A 25,430-nucleotide genomic window follows, 5' to 3' on the forward strand; every position below is an offset into this window, starting at 1 on the left:
AAAAGGTCATAAGAAAACAATAGCCTTGGCGTAACCCGTTGGAAATGCTGTGGCCGTATTCACCATATCCAAGCTACTCTGTACTATTTCTGGCAGGACCTGAGTATGTGGAAGGCACTGAACACTGTTTCAGACTTTTAATTCTGGTTGCTAGGTGTAACAGGCTGCTCCTTTGTGCAGGAATCTTGTTCACCCTCCAGAGTGGGTTATGTAAATACCAAGCCACTTCAGCCACTTCCTACAAAGCTAGCCAGAGGCAGCTGCATATGTGTCATTTCAGCAGCTCCCGTGGCAATAACAGGAAAATAAATAGAAAGTTAAAAAGGCTCAACCAGCAGGAAGGATCCAGTCACTGGGCTCTCAAGGACTTCAATGTGTAGGAGTAGCTTGTCTCTGGCCCACTGTAGGGACGTGAGCCAACACCCACTGAAGTCAATGGAAGTTTGACTTCAGTGGATGTTATTAGATTAGGGCCGTCGGTGTGCACGTGAGGGGAGAGAGTACAAGAGGTTCTCAAACTTCTTTGTGCTCATACACATGCTCCCAGTCTTTGCATTCCCTGAGGCCAAGGGCTGGGAGATGCCGGGCCAGCCAACAGCTCTAGAAACTCCAAAATGTTACAAGGAGGGGAAGAAAAAGTTCACGGTTGCATCTCTCCAATCGCAATAGCCAGCAGAGAAGAGCCCGTGCCAAAGTAGGGTGACGTGCTCTTCTAGAGCGCTCCCAAACACATTGTGTTCAAATACCAGGGTGAGGGGCAAGGTGTAAGAACCTCAATAGAATAGAATAATGCCTGCCATTTCGCATCCTATTTTTGTTTGGCTTTTCCCCCCTCTGCTCCTTTTTTCACCGTCTCCTTCAGTGGAACATGAGCCCAATAACACGGAAGTAGAGCTGACTGGGAATTTTTCAACTCATTGTTTTTTCATCCGGAAATGCCAGTTTGTCAAAACCAAAATGTTCTGTGGGAAAAGGTCAATTCTGATTAATTTCCTCTTGGGAGAAATTGAGAAAAAAGCTTCAAAATTGCCTAGATGGAAAGTTTTGACATTTTCCTAATGGAAAAGGTTTGGGTTTTGGATCAAAACTAATTTTATAGTTTAGAAATTTAAGGTAACTAATTTATAGTTAAAAATTAAAAAAAAAAAGTATCAAAACAAAATGTTTTGACAGCAAAATGAAATGGTTTACTAGGCCCAATCTGACTGCTGTTTTTTTCAGTGTTGGCTCACTAACATTTTTAAGAATTTGACTTTTTCGCTTGATCTGGAATGGGAAATTTTGTCAGAAATCTCGAAAATCATTTCCAACCCAGCTCCATATGCAAGTTGAAGAGAAACTTTCCAAGCCACAGTGTACACGCTGGGTTGAGAACTAGGCAATCTCAGCTGCCTGTCCCTGCTGAGTAGCACTATGAATACTGGGTCTGGGCAGCACCATGAATGGTTGTCATAGTCTTGTTTAATGGTCACCATGCATATTCCTAAAGCACTGGGACCTGATTCACCACTAGGTGTATGAAAGCATAACTTCTCAAACTAAGGCCATTGTCTAAATTGCTGCTGTTCCACTGGCATAATTAACTAAATAACTAAATCATTTATAGTTCCACAGAGTTTAAGGCCAGAAGTGGCCATTTAGATCATGTAGTCTGACTTCACAGGCCATTAAATTTTACACCGGTACATGTCTATTAACCCCAGTGACTTTAGATAGACTAAGGGCAGGTCTTCATTAGCCGCCGGATTGGCAGGTAGTGATCAATCTATCGGGGGGGTCGATTTATCATGTCTAGTGTAGATGCAATAAAATCGATCCCTGATTGCGCTCCCTGTCAACTCCGGAACTCCAGCTTGCAAGAGGCGGAAGCGGAGTCAACAGGGAAGTGGCAGCGGTTGACTCGCTGCCGTCCTCGCGGCCAGGTAAGTTGGCCTAAGATACACCAACTTCAGCTACGCTATTTGCATAGCTGAAGTTGTGTATCTTAGGTCGACCTCCCTACCCCCACTACTGTAGACCTGGGCTAAAGAATTTCAGACCTCAAGAGACAAAACTGTTCTGTGCTACAGGGAGAGACTGAGGTGCTGCCAATGTCCATGATCCCTGCAATGCCTGGGAATTGATTAGTTGAGCTATGCCCAGATGATCCCAGCAGAAGAACTATGCTCCACGCTGCAGAGAAAGACTGTAAGGTCCCTGCCAATCTGACCTTGGGGGGAAATTCATTCAGACTGCTAGCAATCTGTCAGACCCTGAGCATGTGAGCAAGATGTCCCAGCCAGGCATCTAGAAAGAGAATTCTCTGTACCACCACAGAGCACTGGCCCACCCTGACCAGTGTCCCAGCTCCAGCTGGGGCAGCTCTGGTGCTTTAGATGGGGGTGAAAACAAATCCAGCCCAATCCCCCTCCTACCCTACCCCCCACACATAGATTGTTGAATTTCTTCCAGAAACTGTGTTAAAGTAAATGATATCTAATCTCATCTTAAAACCTCCAAGTGATGATCACTCGACCTCCTTCCTGTTCAAATGTTTAATCACTCTCACTGCTGAGCAACTGTGTCTTATTTCAAGGTTAAATTTATTTAACTTCAGCTTCCAGCCACTGGCTCTTGTTATGCCTTTGTCAACCAGGTTGAGACGCTCTCCTCCTCTGCCACCCCACCCTGGCCCTGCTATCAGCTCTCTTTTCTATGTGTAAGGACCTACATATAGTGATCAAGTCACATCTCAGGCTTCTCATCGATGAGCTGAATGGCTTAAACTCCTTAAGCCTCACGTGATAAGCCTTGTTTTCCATCCCTCAGGTCATTATTGTGGCCCTCCTTTGAACTTTCTCTAGTATTTCCACATCCTTCTTGAATTGTGGACACCAGGGCTGGCTACACTATTGTCTTATCAACAGTATCAGAGGCAAAGATCACTTCTCTACTTGGGTTCCCTAGGGAGGTGGTGGAATCTCCTTCCTTAGAGGTTTTTAAGGTCAGGCTTGACAAAGCCCTGGCTGGGATGATTTAGCTGGGGATTGGTCCTGCTTTGAGCAGGGGGTTGGACTAGATGACCTCCTGAGGTCCCTTCCAACCCTGATATTCTATGATTCTACTTGACAGTCCCCTTTCTGTACATCCAAGGATCGCATTAGCCCTTTTTGCCACAGCATTGCACTACAGAAGTGGTTCTCAAACTTTTGTACTGGTGACCCCTTTCACATAGCAAGCCTCCGAGTGCGACCCCCCTCCCCATAAATATATTAAATAGTGTTTTTAATTTAACACCATTATAAATGCTGGAGGCAAAGCAGGATTTGGAGTGGAGGCTGACATCTCACAACCTCCCATGTAATAACCGCACGAACCCCTGAGGGGTCTCGACCCCCAGTTTGAGAACTCCTGAACTACAGGGCGGTGCAAGCAACTTTCATTACACTGGCATAAAACTGAAATAACAGAGGCATAACTGGATCCTGTATGCTCATTTTCAAAAAGTCAGAGCAGAAAAGTGCGTCACAGCCTGTTTTTTACCCCCTGAATCCTTATCACCAAGTGGTTGAGCCTGGAATCCTTGATTAATATTTGTTTACATGATGTTGGTCTCTAAAGTTATGAGATGCGTTATCTAAAGTCACTGCAATTTCCCCCACCTACCCTTACAGCAAACTCGCCCATGAATTATTGTTGTGCATGGGCGTGTTTCTTACGGTCATTGTGTTTCTGTTTGAAACAAACATTGTCTGCTCACCAGTCATATTATACCCCTGTCAAAAGTCATGTTTTAGGCAATGAATAATCGAATGGAGGCAAAGCCAGTCCATATTGGCAGACAGGAAAGAACCGTAGACAGCAAAAGAAAGTTCACACTTAAATGATGACTTTAGGCTCCAGAAATCTGGTCTCTTAGAACAAATGCACAGTTGATGCTGGTAGATTTAAAGACCTCAGGCCAGATCCTAGTGTACCTCCACTGACACCAAATGAGCTATGCAAAATTACACCAGCTATAAATCCAGTCCCTTAATCCAATGGCCAGTTACAGCAAGTGCTTGGCGACTAATCGATGTTTCAGTTCACTGGCAAGTCCAAAATTAAAAAAAAAAAAAGTTTTGGGTCAACCCCAAACCAACATATTTTTAAAAATTTTCAGTGAATCAGGAAGTAGGAAGAAAATTCATTTCAGCACAAAAGTAAGGTTTCATTTGTCCCAAAATGAAACGTAATGTCAATTTCAGGCATTTTTAGCTTAAAAAAAGAAAAAGAAAGGAAATTAAGGGAGGAGGAAGTGATGCCCATGTGCTCCTTATACCCAAGAGCCCGGTGGTTAGGGCATTCAGCTGGGATGTGGGAGACAAAGGGTTAACCCCCCACTTGGGGGCACAGACTTGAGCTGAGATCTCCCACATCCCACGTGAGTGTCCTAACCACAGTGTTATTGACTATAAGAGAGAATCCACTCATTTCTCCTCATTGCTTTTGTGGATGGTGCCTACATCCCCTTATGACAGTCACATTAGCCTGGAAAATCAAAACATTTCATTTTAGAAACATCAAAATGGGTCATTCTGAGATTTCCAAAACTTTTGGTGTGTTGGTTTTCAGCAAAGCCAATTGGCCCAACTCAGTGCCTGTGTGTGAAATGTTGCAGTCAACCCAAATCGGCATTTTTAGACAAGAGAAAAGTTTCAGCTGAAAATTTTTGCCCCTCTCTAGTCACAACCCTTTGTGTAGTAAGGGCTAGATTTTAAAGGCATTTAGGTGCCTAGTGTGATTTTTTTAAAATAGCACCTCGGTGTCTAACTCCCCTTGATTTCAATTTCTAGGAGAGTTAGGTACCGAGGCATTGAAACACCTTGTAGATGCCTATCTGCATGTTTAGGTACCTCGATGCCTTTAAAAAGCTGAAGTTAAGTCTCTAGCTTCTCCTAATTCCTCTCTCCCTGCTTTCCTTTTCTCTCAGGTGCTGGCACCATAGACTTTCCCCCATACATGGCTGAGAGAGAAAATAGCTCAATAACTGCCAGGGGCAATAAGCATGGCAGCCAATAGGCACTTAGATACATGGTGATGGGTATCTCAGAAAATAAATGGACAGCCTCATTGAAATCAGAACATTGGCCACTCTTCGCATAGCTGAGACTGCAGAATGCTGCAGAATGCTGGCAATCCCTATTAAAGTTGATGGGAGATGAGGGCACTTGGTGCTTGTAGGAATGAGCTCATATGTTCCCGGGTTACTCAGACACCACTAAAAACAACGAGGAGTCCTTGTGGCACCTTAGAGACTCACAAATTTATTTGGGCATAAGCTTTCGTGGGCTAAAACCCACTTCATCGGATGCATGGAGTGAAAAAAAAACCAGTAAGCAGAATATATATTATAACACATGAAAAGATGGGAGTTGCCTTACCAAGTTGGGGGTCAGTGCTAATGAGCCAATTCAATTAAGGTGGAAGTGGCCTGTTCTCAACAGTTGACAAGAAGGGGTGAATACCAAAGGAGGGAAAATTACTTTTGTGGTGCTAACGAGGCCAATGCAATCAAGGTGGCCCATTTCCAACAGCTGACAAGGAGGTGTGAGTATCAGCAGAGGGAAAATTACTTTTTCTAGTGACCCATCCACTCCCAGTTTTTATTCAGGCCTAATTTGATGGTGTTCAGTTTGCAAATTAATTCCAGCTCTGCAGTTTCTTGTTGGAGTCTGTTTTTGAAGTTTTTGTTGTTGAAGAATTGCCACTTTTAAGTCTGTTACTGAGTGTCCAGGGAGATTGAAGTGTTCTTGGTGAGGAATAAGGGGTGGGGTGGGTCAGTGGGCTACACCCTCCCTTTATCAGGTTATGATGGTCCATTGTGGGGATGTGGGGTGTACGTGGAGGGGTGCATGAAACAGTCACTCACCATACAACCTCCATGTAAGAGCCCATCACAATCACAGTTCTTGCATTCTTCTGGGTGCAAGGACTGCATGGAGTACTCCTGAAGGCATTCTGCGCCCAAAAAAATTAAATTTCTGCGCACAATATTTTAAAATTCTGCAAAATTTTGCAAAGTTTATTTGTCAAATGAATGTGGAGGATCCAGCCTGGCATTGGGTAGCACAGGCCACTGGCTGCGCAGAGGTGGGAGATCACTGTGCAGCTCCACCCCGCTGGGACATGGACTCAGCAGTGAGGCTGCACCCAACCCTGACACAGCGCAAGGACCGGGCCTGCCCCAGAAACACCCCAGGGCCCTGCCCCTCTGTGCCAGGTGCACCAGGTGTGGACAGGCAGGCTCAGCAAGGCAGGATCCAAGTGTGGAGGGGCTTAGTGTGGGGGGATCCAGGTGTGGGTTGAGAGGGTTCTGTATGCAGCAATCTGGGTGCAGGAAACTCAGTGGGTGATCCAGGTGCAGGGGGGAATCTGGATGCACAGGGGCTTGTTGGGGGGGGTTCTGAGTGCAAAGGTAATGGGACTCTGCAGGGGGGTCCAGATGAAGGTGGTTGGGGCTCAGCAGGGGGGCTCTCTCAGCCTCTCTGGTTGTGGGGAGTTCAGTGTGGGGGCTCTGGGTGTGGGAGGAGTGGGGCTCAGTGGGGTGGGGATCCAGGTGCAGCTGGTTGGGGCTCGGTGGGTTTGGGATCTGGGTGTGGGTGGTTCGTCAGGGTGGTCCAGGTGCAGGGGAAGTGGGGCTCATTGGGAGGGTGTCTGAATGCGGGGTGGGGGTGAGACATGGTGGGAAGGTCTGAGTATTAGGGGGTCTGAATACATGGGGGTTGAGCAGATGGGGGTGCAGCTCCCTGTACAGGAATCCCTCCCCCTGAAGCTGAGGAGCGATGGGTGCAGGAAACATGGGAGTGGGAGAAGTTTGCAGAGCTTCCTACAGCTGGAGGAGAAATCTGGGGGTGGGTCTGACCCAATCCTGGATGCTGTGCAGGGAAAGAGGAAGTCTCGTCCTCCCCAGCCCAGCCGGGACTAGCAGCTGAGTCTGGCGCAGGGTACGAGCCACCAGCCAGGTCTTCCCCAGTCCCACCTCCTCCCCCACAGAGATTTACCTCTCTGCCAGCTGCCCTGGGCACCCCAAACATACTGCTGGGGAGGGTGGCATGGCCGCTCATGTGGCTTCCCTTTGTTTCCCCCTCAGAAAGTGGAGTGCCGAGCCCGGAGCCCCTCCCCGATTCTGCCCCTTCCCCCACAGCCCTTCTCCCGTTCCGCCCCCACTCTGCCTCTTTCCCCCAAGTCCCCGCCCCTTGCTCACTCCTTCCCCCTGCTCCGGTGCTGTGGCCCCCGAGGCCAGAAAAGCTCTGTGACCCCACCATATCCCTGGGGCTGCAGCAGGGAGCATGAGCTCCTCCAACCCCAGAGGCATGGTGAGGGGAGATTTTTCCAGGGGCCCCAAATCCTCCACTGTCCCCTCACCCCCTTCTCCCCCCGTTGGCATGAGGTTTGGGGAGGCTTAGCCTCTCTCAGCCTCCATTATGCACCACCCTTGGGGGCAAGCCATGGGGCCTCTCTCCCATGTATGGTACCCAAAGGTTCATGGGGAAAGCCATTCCCAACCTTACCGGTCTCCGGGCAACCACTTTGGCCAGTTCCTTCCTCTGCCCCGGCAACACTGCAGGCCCAGTGGCCATGCTGCAATTCGCCCACCTGACCCTTCTGACTGGGCTCACAGAGCAGGCACGGCAGGTTACGATTGCTCCAGACAGTAAAACTGCCCCAGGTCTGCACAGTGGTGAAGGTAGGGGCTGTCAGCAGCATTGTGTTCCCAAATGCCATGCTGAGCATTCGGTTCACTGGTAATTCCCAACACCAGCAAACCGTGAAACTAACACAGCTGGGCTCAACCACTCCATGCTCACGTGCTGCTATGTCCCAGCCCCAGCCTTCCGTCGGGCCTTGCTCCTTTCCAGTTTAAGCTCACGAAGGCTGAGACTGCCACTTTATCTGTGTTTGTGCAGCACCCAGCACCATGGGTGCCGACTTATATGGGCTCCTGGGGCTTTAGCCGCAGGAATATTTACAGTCAGGGGCTCTGCTCCACCAGTAGGTGGAGCTAGGTTTCGCCCATTTAAATCCCAGCCGCGGCCGGGAGTCAGAGGGCTCTGGGCTGCCTGCAAGCGCGGGGAGCCCAGAGCCTTTTAATCCCAGCTGCGGCCGGGAGTCAGAGGCTCTGGGCTGCCTGCAAGCGCGGGGAGCCCAGAGCCTTTTAATCCCAGCTGCGGCCGGGAGTCAGAGGCTCTGCGCTGCCCGGAGGGGCAGGGAGCCCAGCGCCCTTTAAATCTCAGCCGCGGCCGGGAGTCAGAGGGCTCTGCACTGCCCCAGGGGCAGGGAGCCCAGAGCCCTTTGAATCCCAGCCAGGGAGGCAGCTGGGATTTAAAGGGCTCAGGGCTCCCCGCAGCTGCCAGCAGCGCAGAGTCCTTTGAATCCCAGCCCCAGGCCGCTAATTGCCCCCTCCCCAGACCGTTGCCCCAACTGCCCCCCAGGACCCCCCCCCCCGTTCTACGCACCCCTGGCCCTGGGCCCCCCAGGACCCCCTCCTGAGACCCCTGCCCCAACTGCCCCTTGGGACCCCAGCCCCTATCTAAGCCTCCCTTCTCCTTGTCCCCAACTGCCCCCTCCTGAGACCCCACCCAACTTCCCCCCAGAACCCCTCTACCTGTCCCCTGATAAACCTCCTGGACTCCCATGCCAATCCCAATGCGGCCTGTCCCCGGCCAGCCCCTCCGAACCTCTGCCCCATCCAACCCCCCCTGCTCCTTGTCCCTTGACTGCCCCCCGGAACTCCCTACCCCTTCTCCAACCCCCAAACCACTTACTGTGCCACTCAGACCAGCGTGTCTGGCTCCGTGCAGCTCCAGACAGTTGCTGTCATGCTCCCCCATGGACCCCACAGCCCTCTCCCACCCCCAGCACCTGCCTTCCAGATTTGAACACCTCAAAATTCAGGTGTGCTCAAGCTCGGTTTGGGCAGCTTTTACTTCATTTCTCCCAAATCAGTTTCCCCTGCAAGGTGCCAACTGAAGGTGTTGGAGAACAGAGAGATCGGGTGGCCTCCTAATGCCTGGAAAAGAGACAAAGGCCAGAGGAGGGAGTGTCAGTGCCTGTGCGGACTTCTGGGAAGTGCACGGTGTGGAAGGGGATGCTGGGATGCTTTGGAACAACTCCATACAAAGCCAGTCAGGACTCTGGGGGAGCCTCCTCTCTCGGAGCAGACTGTCTCCAGGGCAAGAAGCTTACACCTTCCTGGGTCTGACCTCGGAGCATTCAGCATGCCCTTCCACGTCATGCACTTTCCACAGCGAGTCTGCCCAGGCTGGTCCTGGGGCAACCAGAGGTCCCTGCACCCCAACTCTGCAGTCAGATGTGACTCTCAGCCAGACAGTAAAACAGAAGGTTTATTAGATGACGGGAACACAGTTTAAACAGAGCTTGTAGGTACAGAAAACAGAACCCCTCTGTCAGGTCCATCTTGGGAGGTGGGGCGCCCAGAACCAAGTTCTGGGTCTCTCCCCATTTCCCCAGCCAGCTCCAAACTGACACTCCCTCCTCTGGCCTCTGTGTCTCTTCCGGACAAGGAGGCCACCTGATCTTTGTCCCCAACACCTTCAGTTGGCATCTTGCAGGGGAAACTGAGGCACCCATACAGTATTCAGAGAAAATATTAAGGACATTCCCACTTCATCACAACAGGTGCAACAAAATATAATACTGTATATTGAAGTAGGCAAGTGCTACTTCTGACTTTCCACTTTTAATTGACCTTTGTAATCTTGTGGCACTGATGCATTGTAGCTTCATTTTATATCGGCTTACAGGGCGGGAGGAGCGGGGGGGCACCACCATTTTGGGCCCCACCAAAAATTATACAAACCTGCCGCCTATGCCCAGCACCACCGATTTGGCCCTGTGACCCTTGCAGAAATGCTTACAGACAATACCAGCTGACTCAGAGACCAGGTTATCACCTACTGACTGATTAACAACCCTTCCTGCAGCCCATAAAATTTCTGCTGGCTTCCTTCATCCAAATAGTGACCCAGCCAGATCTGTCTGAAGTTGTAAAATTTGGCATGATTACAGCCTCCAGTGATGCGATTGTATGAATGAGACGAGGAAAAAACCACTCAGCAGTGTGATTAGGAGGCGTGGCTGGCCACCAGCCCTGACATCGCCTGTTGAATACGTACCCGATGCTTTGACATTGGATTTAACGGTGCAGTTTTTTCACCGGCGCTTATGAAATGAACTTGGAATCCAGTTAACAAAGTTGCATTTTGTGTATACATTAGGCAGAGCTTTGTAAGCACCTGGCAGTCTGTTCCCTAAAAGCATGAGCCCCTGGGAAGGCTGGGGTTAGGCCATTGTTAAACTAGACTTTGATGACAGTGGTGCATCGCAGCCTGCAATGATGCTGTGATATATCATGTACCTGTAAATATTCCTCTTACATATGGCGCTGCTCGAACTCTGTGAATCTCTGAAAAGCAACCAGCCTGCTGGCCTATCGGAGTAACTTTCATATTCTTTCCCCTTGGCGATTAAACAAAGGCAGTAAATATCATTCCATTGCAATTTCATAAAGAAGAGCACCCCGGGGCAGCTGGCCAGACCTCATTTTTACCAGGTTAGTTACCACTTTCACGACACTTTGTTTAATCCAAACAAACAGTATGAGTAATGCTGGCAGAACAAGTTAAGCCACTTGCTGGAGCAATGTGCAGAAAAGGGGCTGGAGACTTGGATCATGTGTAGGGAAAAAATAATATATTTACTTGGTGAGCGGTATCAGGAAACGACACCTTAAAATGCCTAGCGTGTTGTCTCCTGTAACAGTGCCACTGAGGTTGCTCTGAAAGGGAGTCCCAGCCACAAACCGCAGCCATTCTCCAGGCAGCAATGACAACCCGGCCAGTTCAGTGAACATCCTGCATTGGGAGCAGGCAGACAGCTAGTGGAAGGGAGAAAGACTTTTAAGATGGCACGAGTTGAATTCAGGGAGCTTTCCTCAGGGAAAATTGGGCAGATAAATGAGATTACACACCTGGGTTTCATTTACAGCCTTTTCATCTGAAAGAAACGTTAGGCTGGGTTTGTAAGAGGCGCTTTAAAGACTCAGCGACGCTTCTGAGAAACTCTCAGAAGTTGGGAATGAAGAAGAGCCGCTCTCAGCTCATGGAAAGTCAGACTATCCTCTCCCAGCTCAGGTTGGTTCCCCGGTGTATGTTTTCTAGGGTTATTTTGTATCCGTGAGCCAAATTTATTTTCAGCCAGTGATTTGACAACAAACTGTCAAATGCTGTAGTGCAGGAGACAGAGCTGGAAGCAAAGTTGGGTCTTTCTTGCTTTCTGAGCTGTTGCGGCTTAGCTATGCGTGGCTGAAGGAGTACAGACACCTGGCCAGCCAAGGCATCTGCATCTGCCTTGGAGGGAGGGCTGGTTGAATACTTCCCACCGAAACTTTTTTCAACCTAAAATTGGGGGTTTGCTCTAACGGGTGGAAACTGTCTGCTTTTCTTGAAAATGTTGGATTATCGGTGGGTGGTTGCTGAAAATCAAAAAAGAGCTTAGGTTTCTAGCTCTGGGTTTTGCAGTGAACAGCTGAAATGTTCTGCTGGGAATTCTGACAGAAGCAACCTCTTGGTTTGGCAGAAATTTCCTTCAGGGAAATAAGATCGCTTTAGCTGCCCGCCTTCACAGTGTGAGAAATGCAGAAAGAAAGTTTGTAGAGGAAGTAGGCAGGAACCCAAAATTAAAGTGATTAGAGATTGTTTAGAAGACCTTGCTTGAATTGCCTTTGGGGCAAGACTAAGCAGAGTTAGATCTAAACAACTCTGGGGGGTCAGGGAATGTCTGGGGTAGGGGAAAGAAGAAAGAAAAAGTACGGATGTTTACTGTGTTCTCCCATCATGCTCTCAGTCTCCAAGGTTGTTAGTCTCTTTCATTACATTTGTCATGCTGACACAGTGGCTCAGAAATGTTTTATTACCTCTATCCACTGTTTTTTTATAATGCACATATAAAACACCATTGCTGCTGAGATAACTTAAAAGCTACCTTGAAACACAAACCTACAGGGGCATTACCACAGACCCAACAGGCTGCAGAAATAATACTTTTGCGCTAAGTTTCATTTCATGCACACAAAGGGTCTGATGTGACAGGTGACTTTTGCTGTGATAACCAATAGTGCAATTAACTTGCTTGTATACCATTGCCTTAATTTTTGCTTAATTTCAGATTTGGTGTAATCCCAGGAAATTTAGATCTATGTTTATTAATGGCAGGCTAAATAACATAGTGTATTGGAAGGAAACATTATAATAGAGAATATCAAAACAATGCACTCGTTCAGCGGGAAAATAATCTTTCTTATTACACGTTCATATGCAAACAAGAAAGCATATGACAGCTCTTTGTACCATCCTGCTCTGAAACAAGATAAAATTAGAAACCTATTTAGATATACTGTATAATTAAAACGTACGCCTCAGTGTTTACCTAATACATAAATAAATATTTATGTTTCAGTAATAAAACAATTAGTATCAGAGGGGTAGCCGTGTTAGTCTGTATCCACAAAAACAACGAGGATTCCGGTGGCACCTTAATGACAAATTGATTTATTTGGGCATAAGCTTTCGTGGGTAAACACTTCTTCAGATGCAACACAATTAGTGCATGTCTCCTTTGGCAAGCCACCAAAGGCACCTACTAAAGATACAGCTAATGGGACATTTGCTCTGAGTTATGTGGCTGCCCCGATGATGTATTTGGGGAAAGAATCTGACCCATGGTGTTTGCAGTTGCACACAAGATTGTGAATGGAGGAACGGGGAATGCAGAATTTCACAAGGCACTGTCTATGCTCAGCGCAACCGCTATTTTTCATGATGGTCAGTATTGGTTCATTGTTGCCTCTCCCCATCTGTTTGCTTTATCCACCTGTGGTTTGTTTCAGCTGTAAGCTCTTCAGAGCACGGGATGTCTCTGTGTTATATGTTTCCATATCACATGGAGTCCTGACCTCTGGGTGCCACAACAATACAAATTAGTAATTAGTAGTAGTAGTAGTAATAGTAGTAATAATAAATATTCTTCTCATCTATGTTTTGTGGATTTATGAATGTGCCTACAGTTAAAGGCATACGTTTCCCCTATACTTCATAGACCTCAAAGAGTTTGGGCATATGGACTCATAGAATTTGCATGAAGACTACAGAGAGTCTTTCATAAAGTACCATAATGCGTGCAAATGTTTCCATGTGAATTTGTCTGGCCTGCAGCCACAGTGTGTAATGGGTCTGACAGTGGGTGATTGCAAGCATTTTCCTAACATTTCATGAAGTGAGGTTTGTTAGTCAGCAGGGGCACTCTCCCCTGGAATCAGCATTGAACGGAGGTCCTGGCTTGGTGTGAGGGATGCTGGTATCGGTGCACAGCATAAGGCACGGGGCTGTGCATTAGTGATTTCCACAGGGTCTGGGGAGAAGGGTCCACTCAGGACAGCAGCGCCTCGCCATCCATAGGACAGAATGCCAAGTGGGTCCATGTAGTTGGGCATCACTGGCCCCACCTCTGTCTTACCAAAGAAACCCCCTTATGAGCTGTTCAAATGGAGTTACTCTGGATTTACACCAACGTGACTCTCCTCCAACATCCATTTCCTTTGCGCCTGCCCTCACACCGAGGAGCATCTCAAGCAGAAATCCCATGACCAGCCTGACTTCCTACACTACAAATTCATTCTCTCCTCCTTCAGTTCTGTCGTCTTCCTAGCTAAACAAGTCCACTTTGCCACCTTAATCAGATCTCATGCCTGCAATCCCCGCTGCCTTTTTACCATCTTTGACTCCCTCCTCAAACCCTCTGTTCCTCCTGCCTCCACTTTCTCTCCACACAGGATCTCACCAATTTCTTCCAAGAGAAAATGGGCAAAATAGGACCCAATCTCCCCCTCCCCTCACTTGCCCGCCTTCCTGTTTTGCCTCCAACAACTCTCTCCTCCTTCTTCCCTGTCACAGACACAGAAGTTTCTTGGCTTCTCTCTCCTACTGTCCACTTGCCCCTGTGACCCCATCCCATCTCCTAGTCTCCCCCATGCCCACTCACATCTGCTCCCATCTTTTCTGAACCTCTCACTCTCCCTTGGCTTTTCCCCTCCCCATACAAACACGCTGTAGTCCTCCCATCTTAACCCCTCTTGGCCCCCTTAACCACTTCCCCATCTCCTTTCTATATCTAAGCTCATGGACTGCACTACATACAATCACTGTCTGGAGTTCTCCTCCAGTTCCATCCTAGACCCTCTCTAATGCAGCTTCTAACCCTAGCACTCCACTGAAACCACTTTCACCAAAGGCTGTAATGACCTCTTCCTAGGTAAATCTCAGAACTAGTTCTCTACCTTCTTCCTCCTTGACCTGTCAGCCACTTCAACACAGTGGGCCGCGGTGTTATTCTTGAAATCTTGTCCTCCTTTGGCTTTTGTGGATCTCTTCTCTCCTGGTTAAAGGTAATAATTGGAGATATACCAATCTCCTAGAACTGGAAGGGACCTTGAAAGGTCATTGAGTCCAGCCCCCTGCCTTCACTAGCAGGACCAATTTTTGCCCCAGATCCCTAAGTGGCCTCCTCAAGAATTGAACTCACAACCCAGGGTTTAGCAGGCCAATGCTCAAACCACTGAGCTATCCCTCCCCCCTCTCCTCTTCTCCTCTTACCTCTCTAATCGCTCCTTCAGCAAGTGCTACAGAGGCTCCCCCTCATCCTCCCCTCCAGCTTTCCTCAGTCCAAACTGACCTGTCCTCTCTGTGCTGACAACTCACAGATCTACCTCTGTCCTGCAGGCCTGCCTCCTTCTGTCCAAACTAAAGCCTCAGCCAGCCTCGCTGACTTCTCCTCCTCCTGGATGTCAGCTCAAGCTCAACATGGCTAAAACAGAGCTCATAATCTTTCTCCCCCAAACCCTCCCTCATCCTCCTTTCTCAAGCCCTATGGACAGCATCACCATCCTGCCTGTCATTCGGGCCCATCACTGGGGCCGCATCTTCAGTTCAGATCTCTGTCATGATACCCAGGCTATGTCTAAATCTTCTTTCTGCGTAACATCACCAAGATACAGCCTGTCCTATCCATCCACACAGCTCACACTGTCCTCCAGGCTCTCGTCATCTGACACTGCAATTAGTGCCCCCTCCTTCCCTCTGGCCTTGACAGATGCAATCTTGCCCCTCTCACATCCACTCAGAAGGCTGCTACAAGGATCATTTGACCAGACTTTGACCGTGCCTCGCCTCTCTTTGCATCCTTCTGCTGGTTGGCCTTTTCTGTTGGGTCAGACATAACCTACTTGACTTCACTTTCAGGGCCCCGCCCTCTCAGCCTGTCCTTACCCTACCTGCCATCTCTCATTTGCTATGGAAATGTCAGCTCCCACTGCCAATCAGCCCATGATGCCAATGTCCATTTCCCACTTATTAAATTATCAAACAAGTGCCTTCGTACTTGCTCCCACGCTGCCCCTCCCACTTGGGAGAGGCGCCCCGTAAATGTCAGCAAAGTGACCTCATTATCCAACCTCAATTTGCTCCTCAAAAATGTCTTTTGCCATGATGCTAACAACGGCTAAACTGCTGGTGTGCAGAGACCCCTGCCTGTCATGCTGACCAGTGCTATCTCTTTGTTTCCTTGGGCTCCCCCATCGGGCTCTATCTATTTGTTGTCTCTTTTCTTATACTTTAGATTGCAAGTCCCTTGGAGCAGGGACTGTCTTTTTGTTCTCTGTTTGTACAGGACTTTGCACAATGGGCCCCTGGTCCCTGACTGGGGTTCATAGGTACTACCAGCGGTGTATTAATGCCTAGGCTGACAAGGCCTAGGCCTAGGGCGGCAAATTTGAAGGGGTGGCAAATTTGAGCACCCACGGAGAAGCTCCCCTGCTCCAGCTCGTCTCCTCTGCAAGCGTGCCGCCGCATCATGTTTCTCTCCCCTCCCTCCCAGCGCTTGCGCCGCGAAACAGCTGTTTCATGGAGAAGGGAGAGAGGGGGGAGGAGCAGGAACACGACGCGCTGGGGGAAGAGGTGGGTCCAGGGCGGGGATTTGGGGAAAAGATCCAATAGGGGCAGGGAGGGGGTGGAGTTGGGGCGGGACTTTGGGGAAGGGCTTGGAATGGGAGCGGAGAAAGGGTGGAGTCAGGGCGGGGCCAGGGGCAGGCAGGGCGACAATTATTTCAGGGCCTAGGGGCGGCAAAATCATTAATCCGCCACTGGGTACTACAGGAATGCAAATAGTAAATAACAACAAAAAAGAGCAGAATTTGGCCCAGTAGCTCCAAACGAGTTACGATTACACTGATTCTCCTCTTGCTTACTCCAGTGTAGAGCAGGAGTGACTTCAGTGGCGTTACTATAGCTGTATACTGGTGTAAGCAAGAAAATAAGCTGCTCTTTTTTTTTCCACAGAAAAGCTTTTTTTTCCCTTATGAAAAAGAGCCTTTAGAAGGAAACAAACATTTGTACAAAAAAAATTCCCCCACATTTTCCAATGCTTTGATTAAATGAACCCAACATACCTGGTGTTTGAAATCTGAAAAATTGCTGGGTTTTAATTTTTGTATCTTCATTCACCTCCTGTCCCTTTTTACTGGGAGTCAGTTTTGTTCCTGCCCCTCACAATGGCGTCCTTCTCTGTTTTACAAACGTGTATCCCCGTGGATGGCTTCTCCAGGAAAGCAGGCTCCTTTCCTCCTGGTCTAGGAAGAGGATCCGGAAACATATGTGTTGAAAGTGGTGCATTGGCTTTACATTCCTCCTTTCCATAGGGGTGAATATAAACACTAGCTTGAAGCTGAGACCTTTTAGAAACTCTTCACTGTTCCTGAACATTATTGTTACTATTAGAGTAATGCCTAGAGGCTCCATTGTGCTAGGTGCTGTACACATACACACAGTAAGAAACAGTCTCTGCCCTGAAGAACTTACAGTCTAAATAAACAAGACAAAGAGTGGGAGATGAAACAGAAGCAAAACAAGAGGTGAGGTGACTCAGGCAAGGGTGCATAGCAGAGTCAGGCATAGAACCCAGCACTCCTGAGTCCCACTCAACTTCCCCAGCCACAAGACTAGTCTAATCTCAACAAGCTAGTAACTGCAATGCTGGTCATGAGAATGGCACTCCTAGCACATTGCTGGTAAAAACCAGACACTCCGTCTTGTCCTGGGACTGCAACCTCTTTGGGGCAGGGACCATTGTGTACAGCACCTGCCAATCCCTGAATGGCACCTCTGAGTGCTCCCCAGTATGTATAACAGCAATGAAAGGAATCCTTTCTCTCCCTTGGCAGGTAGCAGAGCTTGCACATTTCAGGGAAAAGTACTACAAGCACACAAAAAAAAAAGCCAGGGAACCTTTTAGGGCCAGGATAACCTGGGAAAGAGAGTTGAAGGACAAAGTCATGTGGTAGGAGAGAAATAAGAAAATACATTATATAAATAAATATTTCCCCCTTATGTGGCTTGTTGCTCACCTAGCACTACAGTGACCATAATTTGACTGAAAATAGTGCTTTTCAATGGGGGTTATTAATGATTTTCACTATATAAATCAATAGAAAAATTCCTAACTTTTTGCTGTATTTTTCCTTCAGGTTCTGCAATAAAATATTGGGTGAAATGCCATCCCTGGGCATTACAGTCTTCTGCTTCCTGCTTCTAATTGTCACCACGTCTACCCATGCTTCGATGGAAGTTAATTTTGACCCATTCGTCTCTCTCTCAGTAAGTAACTTTCAACTTTTATGGTGGTTTTCAGTTGGTTTATAACGATGCCTAACTCTACGATAACCAGATGTCCCGATTTTATAGGGACAGTCCCAATTTTGGGGGTCTTTTTCTTATATAGGCTCCTATTACGCCCCCCATCCCATCCCAATTTTTTACATTTGCTGTCTGGTGACCCTACCTAACTCTTTTATAGCACTTTTCCTTCCATCAGCCTCAAAGGAGATCAGTGTCATTATGACTTGCCCAAGGTCAACCAGGAGACCCAGGATCTGAACATAGGTCTCCTATTGTGCCCTGTCCACTGGGTCAAATGAGAACAACTCGAGGAACTGCTGGATTTTGCAATGTAGCCATCCTTTATAAATGCATAGACAGCTAAATGTCCTGCTCCACTGACTGCAGAAATAACCCACACGACCAGTAAGTGCAGCCCCAACTCAACACATTCAGCGTAAACTGAGCAAGACGTCATATTTCCTGCCTTCTTACCATGTTAGGCTATTGGCGGCTTAGCTAGCTTGGTTTAAATGCTCGCCCCGTGGGCTATGCTTGGGTGGGAATTTTGTCAATAGTTGTGTGTGTGATGGGTTGGATCACAGAAAGCCTCTGGGAGCTGCCACCCGATGTGCCAAGACTACTTCTACCCGTGCTTTCCCTGCCAGCTCAGAACTCCAGCATCCTGTCTTGCTGAGCCAGACACTCCCGTCTGCTCCAACAAAGGCCCAGGGTCTGAATTACTTACCCCAAAGCTGCAGGTTTACCTGAAAGCAGCTAACAGAGGTGTTCCTGTCTTTAATACTCAGATGCCCAACTCCCTATAGAGTCTAAACCCAAATAAATCCGTTTTACCCAGTATAAAGCTTATTTAATTAATAAGTAAAAAGTGATTTTATTAAATACAGAAAGTGGGATTTAAGTGGTTCCAAGTAGTAACAGACAGAACAAAGTAAGTCACCAAGCAAAATAAAATAAAACGCGCAAATCTGTGTCTAATCAAACTGAATACAGATAATCTCACCCTTAGAAACGCTTCATTAATTTTTTTCCTCAGACTGGACACCTTCCGGGCCTGGGCACAATTCTTTCCCCGGCACAGCTCTTGTTCCAGCTCAGGTGGTAGCTAGGGGATTCTTCATGATGGCTCCTCCACTTTGTTCTGTTCCACTCCTTTATATATATTTTGCATAAGGCGGGAATCCTTTGTCCCTCTCCGGGTTCCCCCCCATCCTTCTCAATGGAAAGACACCAGGTTAAAGATGGATTCCAGTTCAGGTGACATGGTCACATGTCACTGCAAGACTTCATTGCCCACTTGCCAGCACACACGTATACAGGAAGACTTACAGGTAAAACAGAGCCATCTGCAGACAATTGTCCTGGTTAATGGGAGTCATCAAGATTCCAAACCACCATTAATGGCCCACACTTTGTATATTTACAATAGGCCCTCAGAGTTATATTTAATATTTCTAGTTTCAGATACAAGCGTGGTACATTTATACAAATAGGATGATCACACTCAGTAGATTATAAGCTTTGTAATACCTTACAAGAAACCTATTGCATGAAGCATATTCCAGTTACATCATATTCACTCATTAGCATATTTTTATAAAACCATATAGAGTGCAACGTCACAGTGTGGACAACAATCCGGCTCCCAGTACCCTGAAAGCAGGCGCTGGGGCAATGTCTGGACAAAAGCGTCAGCTGCTATGATAATGGCGTCTCCTGTTTAAAACAGAGCTGGGACTCAGATCTAGGTTCAATTTTCACCTCTTCCATCGTCTTCCTGTGCAAAATGTCTTTTCGCTGTGCCTCATTTCCCACCTGGCAAATAGGGATAATATTTATTATGGCAGCACCTACAGGCCCCCAGTGTGCTAGGTGCTGGACATACACGTGGTAGCAGGCAGCCCCCGCCCCGAAGGGCTTACAGTCTAAATACACAAGACAAAGGGTGGGAGGAGAAACAGTGAAGTGAAATGACTTGCCCCAGGTCCCACAACTGGTCAGTGTAGGGAGAAGGACTATAACCCATGTCTGCCCACTACCAGTCCAGTATTCTAATCCTTAGACCTCGTAATACTTCCTTCCTTTTTTTTTTTTTTTTGGCTGTAAGCTCTTTAAGGCAGACACTGCCTCTTGCTCTGTGTGTGTATCTACAGGGCCTAGAACAATGGGGTCCTGATCTCCATTGGGGCCTCAACATAGAACTGCACTAGAAATGAATAATAAGATGCAGATAGCCTGCAGGGAGAAGTGGTGGTGGCCTGTTGTGACCCCACTGTAGGGTTCTTGGGCAGTAGACCCCACACACACCCCCCGCAGCACACATTCTTGTGCAGATCCTCATCATGGAACACAATTCAGCACCACACACAGGGCACAAAAGCCCCTTGTGTCGGGCCGTAACTTCCAGATCTTCTTCGTGCAATGGGAACCTGGCATTCCCACTGTGTTTTGGAGTGTGAGTGCCTATAGAGAGGATTTGTTCTTCACTGGAGCAGATTTAAGGAGGGGGGGAGAGAGAGAGAGCTCTCCACCCCCTTTGCACCACTGAGATGGACTTTGCACTAGTACTGAATACAATGGAGCAGAGAGGAACCTAGAGGAACAAGACAGAGGAGGGGCCAATGGCTAGAACCAGTGTTGGGGAATCTCTGCATAAAGCAGTGATCAGAGGCAGCTGTTGGTGGACTGGGCTGGGGCATCAATTTTCTCCCCCTTATTTCCCCACACTAAACCTGTTTACTTGGCCTTAGTGTGATGAGGAGTGATTTTCACCCTGTCTGTACTAGCGACTTTACTGAGTTAATAGGTTGTCCACGATCGGGAGCTAAAAGCATCAGCTCTCTGGTTCCACCAGCACCTCACTTCCTACCACTGATGACTAACAGAGAGAAGGTCTCTCTTTTTGTTTTGTTTTTGCAGGCTGTTACGTAACCACAATGCTTTGGGTGGAGAGCGTATATTGAACAAAAATATCTGATATCCTAGGTTATGTTCACAGCATATACACAAAGAAGATAGATAAAAACCATCAAGTGTTCCTTCAGGAAGGTTGCGACGTAACACTGCTTTACTTTTTAGAATCCAGAACCCTAAGACAAGAACCTCAAAACAGAGAGAGACAAAGCTGCCAGCTCCCTAAAGCAGAGAGGCCCACCTCAACTCACCTTGCTTCAGCCTGGCTTTCTGCATAGGACATAGATCACACACTTTCCTTAGGGGCAAGTAGGACCAGGCAACCCTTTAGGATTTAATGTGACAGCTTGCATTCTTTACCCTCTTTTGAATACACCACCTCTAATATTTATATAGTATCTACAATTCAGAAGGGTCCCAAAATGCTTTGCAAACAAACCAGCTTCACCAATTCCTGAATTGCAACCACCTCTTGGTGCAACGTGGCAGTTGTTTAACAGTGCGCAGCAAAACCACAATCGTTTCGGAGAAAAGCTTAAGACTTCTTCCTACAGCTTCAAACTGAGGGAGGAAGTGGACTTAGGTAAGCATCATGTAACTGTTTAAGCAGAAATTTGGCCAGGAGAAAGGCTCACATCCCTACTTTTGCAGCAACATATGCATTGGGAATCTTTACAATTGAACTGATGTAATCTGAGGAGGAAGCAGCTCTAATCACACACCACATGGTTCCTTTGTGTGATGAGGTATCTTAAGGGGCGCCAAGCTATTCACCAGCTCTGTAAATAAAGGTTTGAATTAAGTTCCACAAACTGGCAAAGATGCAAACTTCCTGCCTCTGTGTCGCCACTTGTTTTTTTCGCCCATCACTAAGAATGGTACCAGTGCATTCTAGGGTATGATATAAAAATAACACACGCTCTACTCTACTTGGCAGACCCCTGTATGAACTCGGCTGCTCTGTGTCCCTTGTGCCATCATGCCCCCGGCTAAAGCATGCTAGTAATGGCCTGTGAAATAGGTGGCTGATCTGCTACCTAAACAGAAGCAAAGAGTTTTCAATTGACTGGGATGCCACCAGTCCTTCACCTGAGGGGGATCCAGAGAGAGCTGATAAAACCCTGCGCTCCTGCTATTGGGCTGGGGGAAACTGGACCCCCAGATTTTAAAAAAATTCAGCTAAGTGCCCATATCCTTAGCTCCAGTTCCCTCTCCCTGTCCCCCACTGGGCTCCTCAGACCTTGGCTGGCATTCCTGTTTCAAGGCATGTCTACACTACAAAATTAAGTCGACTTAAGTCGACATACAGCCACCGCAGTAGTTAAATCAGTTGTGAGTGTTGGCAGAGCACGTCCTCACTAGTAGCACTTCCATCAATGCTGAGAGCAGTGCACTGTGGGTAGCTATCCCACAGTGCAACTTGCCAGAATCTAGTACCGGATGTTGTGGGAAGGACTTTCAATGCCTCATGGGGGCAAAACATTCCCGCAGGGGTGACTGGGACCATGGCGTGAATGTCCCAGAATGCAGTTTTCTCTACATCCCATAATATTTCACACCTGTTTTCAAAAGCCTAGTATAGCCATGCATCTGCCATCTCTAGACAAGCATGGATCCCGCACAGCTCTGCACTATTGTGGTGAGCATGGCAAACACAACACACCTGATCCTGCAGTATTTCCAGAGCCACCAGAGGAGCCGCCGCACGGAATATGGCAATTTCCTTTCAAGTAGCTGGAAGCCATGGAAACAAACAATTCCTGGTTGCTGTTGGCAGTCACAGAGCGGAAGAACATGGTGGAGTGCCGTTTCTGGTCCTGAGAAACAAGCACTGACCAGTGGGATCGCATCGTTGTGCAGGTATGGGCTGATGAGCAGTGGCTGCAGAACTTCTGTATGTGCCGGGCCACTTTCCAGCAATTTTGTGAGGAGCTCTGCTTAGCCCTGCAGCACAGCGACACCAAAATGAGAGCTGCATGGACAGTGGAGAAGTGAGTGGCGATCGCTGTGTGGAAGCTGGCAACACCAGACCGCTACCGTTGAGTCGTGAATCAATTTGGAGTTGGGAAATCCACCTCCAGGGCTGCTTTGATCCAAGTCTGCAAGACAATTGATTGCCTTCTGCTAAGATTGCCTTCTGCAATCATTCTATGATTCTAAGGAGGACTCTGACTCTGGGCAATGTGCAGGAGATACTGGATGGTTTTGCTGCAATAGGGGTTCCTTAACTGCAGTGGGGCGATAGATGGCATGCATGTCCCTATCTTGGCACCAGACCACCTTGCCACAGAATACATAAACAGAAAGGGATACTTTTCTATGGTGTTGCAAGGATTGGTGGATCACTGAGGATGTTTTTACTGACATCAACATGGAATGGGCCAGGAAGGTACGTGATGCACGTATCTTTAAAAACACAGTCCTGTTCAGAAATCTGCAAGCAGACACTTTCTTTCGGGACCACAAAAATCACCATTGGAAATGTTGAAATGCCCATGGTGATCCTGGGAGATCCAGCCTATCCCTGACTCTCATGGCTCATGAAGCTGGACATCAGACACCTGCACAGCAGCAAGAAACACTTCAACAATCAGCTCAGCAAGTGCAGAATGATGGTTGATGTGCCTTTGGCCGTTTGAAGGAGCGCTGGAGCAGTCTACTCACTAGGTTAGACTGCAGTGAAAAAAATATTCCCATGGTTATAGCTGCCTGCTGTGTGCTTCATAATATCTGTGGAACAAAGGGAGAGAATTTTCCGCCGCATGGAGGGTGGAAGTGGATCAGTTGTCTGTTGATTTTGAGCAGCCAGATACCAGGACTATAAGAACAACTTGACAGGGAGCTTACGGCTCAGGGAGGCTTTGAAAGACTGTTTTAATAATGCCCCCACCCCCAGCAATGTATGTTGCTTTCCTGTGTTTTGCCTGCCACTGTGTTTTTGGCACCCTGGTCTGAACCACGCTGTGAGTGGAGTAATGTAACCTTGCAAATGCACCACTTTCTATGATCTCTGAATGATATACCCCCCCAAACCTCTACACCCCACTCCTCTCCTGGAGCCAGGGAGAGAACCTAGGAGTCCAGACTGACAGACACCCCCATTCTCTAAGCCCCATTCCCTTGCCAGAGCCAGGCAAGTCTCTATCCCCCCAAGCGGCATGAGTAGGCAGCGGGAGGGGGCTCACACTGGAGATGTTGCATGCTGCTGAGTTGCAGCCTCTGGGTGCTCAGTGCTGGTCTCCTCTGGCCTGATACAGCTCCTTGGCTTTCACCTGGCACTGCTGCGGGTCCCTCTTGCAGCCCTTCTCTCCCTGTAACCCAAGAGATCTGCTTGTAAATGTCCACATTTCTACAGCTAGATCTGAGCTGTGCCTGCTCAGAATCTTCTCCCCTCTGACATGGGTGATCCACCACCTCCTGTGTACTCTAGGCTAGAGCGCATTTGGAGCATGGACCTGGCATGCTCAGTTGGCTGGTTGCTAGGTGAGCTCTCCACACCAACCAAACAGGAAATGAAAATTAAAAAATTAGCAGTCCTGTAAGGAGGGAGGGGCTTGTTCCTGTGTACCTGGCTGCGAGGCAGAGGAGTTGAAAATGGCAACCAGAGCAGTCACAATGGGTCATTGTGGGACACCTCGTGGAGTGCACTTAAGTCGACGCAAGCAACACAGTGTCTACTCTGCCATTGCATTGGCCTAACGTCGGCATAAATGCCATGCCTGTCACAGAGGTGGAGTTATTAAGGGTATGTCTACACTAGAAATGTAAGTTGACCTATATTAGGTTGACTTACAGCCACGGCAGTAATTGTCCACACTGCCCTCCTTGGGTCAGTGGAGCGCATCCTCTCCAGGGGCGCTTCTGCCGTCCTAAGAGGGACAATGTGGGGAGCTGAGTGGCTGGTCTCTCAGCTCTGTTGTCAGCCCCGCTGCCCCACAGGCTCCCAGGCTCCCAGTGGACTGCCCACCCTCCTCCACATTCCCCGCTGGGAGCAGGGAAAGCCACTCTGAGCTTCTCGCCCCCAGGAAGCATGGTCCAGCTGCTCTGGCTCCCCCGCCCCCCCACCTTCTCTCTGGGGAGCAGGGCAGCATCGGCAATTTCACAGCTTGGTTCCTTATGTCGACCTAACTGCATAGTGTAGACCAGCCCTCAGTCAGCATAGCAGGAGAGTTACAATGGCAGGAAGGACCTTGTAGTGTAGACCCTGACATTTTTAGGTCAACGTAGGCTGTCTTATGTCGACCTAACTCTGTAGTGTAGACCAGGCCTCAGAGGTCCTACAGCAGGGTCAGTCCTAGCCCAAATCCACAGCCTTTGGGAGACTCAGGTGGGAGGACCTCACAGGCAGTGTCTTCTCGCTACATCCACATGCTCCCCTATCAGCTTAGACAAATGACTGTATGTGTGTCAAACGCTTTTGGCCAAATGTTGACGTGGCATGGAGCAAGAGATAGGATGGTGCAGTGGTTAGGACTCGAGCCTGGGACTTGGGAGAAGCTGTATTCAATTCCCTACTCTACCAGAGGCTTCCAGTGTGACCTTGTTTAAGTCACTTAGTGTCTCTGTGCCTCCACTCCCCACTATTAAAATGCTGCTACCTTATGGGTTGTTGTGAGGAGAAATCCATTAAAGATTGGGCGGTGCTCAGATACCAGGGCCATAGAAGAACCTTAGATAGATAAGTGGTGTCGCTTATTTTGAAGTTCTGTATCTTTAGGTTGACATCTTTCATCCAATTTTGTCCCTAGAGTG

The 25,430-nt window shown here is 48.2% G+C and overlaps 1 protein-coding gene across 3 annotated transcripts in view; it reads left to right on the forward strand.

The window, feature by feature from the left end:
- The window catches only part of ADGRF5 (adhesion G protein-coupled receptor F5), a 73,491-nt gene that overhangs the window by 9,693 nt on the left and 38,368 nt on the right, over positions 1-25,430 (forward strand). For 2 of the 3 annotated variants that reach the window (XM_039533083.1, XM_039533084.1), the window contains exon 2: positions 17,615-17,744. In XM_039533083.1, the coding sequence (XP_039389017.1) occupies positions 17,615-17,744 (130 nt within the window). Of the gene's footprint in view, positions 1-11,060; positions 11,175-17,614; positions 17,745-25,430 lie in introns of those variants that run through there. The other variant, XM_039533085.1, reaches the window with a different exon arrangement.

The sequence above is a fragment of the Mauremys reevesii genome, linkage group 3, assembly GCF_016161935.1.
Source record: "Mauremys reevesii isolate NIE-2019 linkage group 3, ASM1616193v1, whole genome shotgun sequence".
NCBI lineage: Eukaryota > Metazoa > Chordata > Testudines > Geoemydidae > Mauremys > Mauremys reevesii.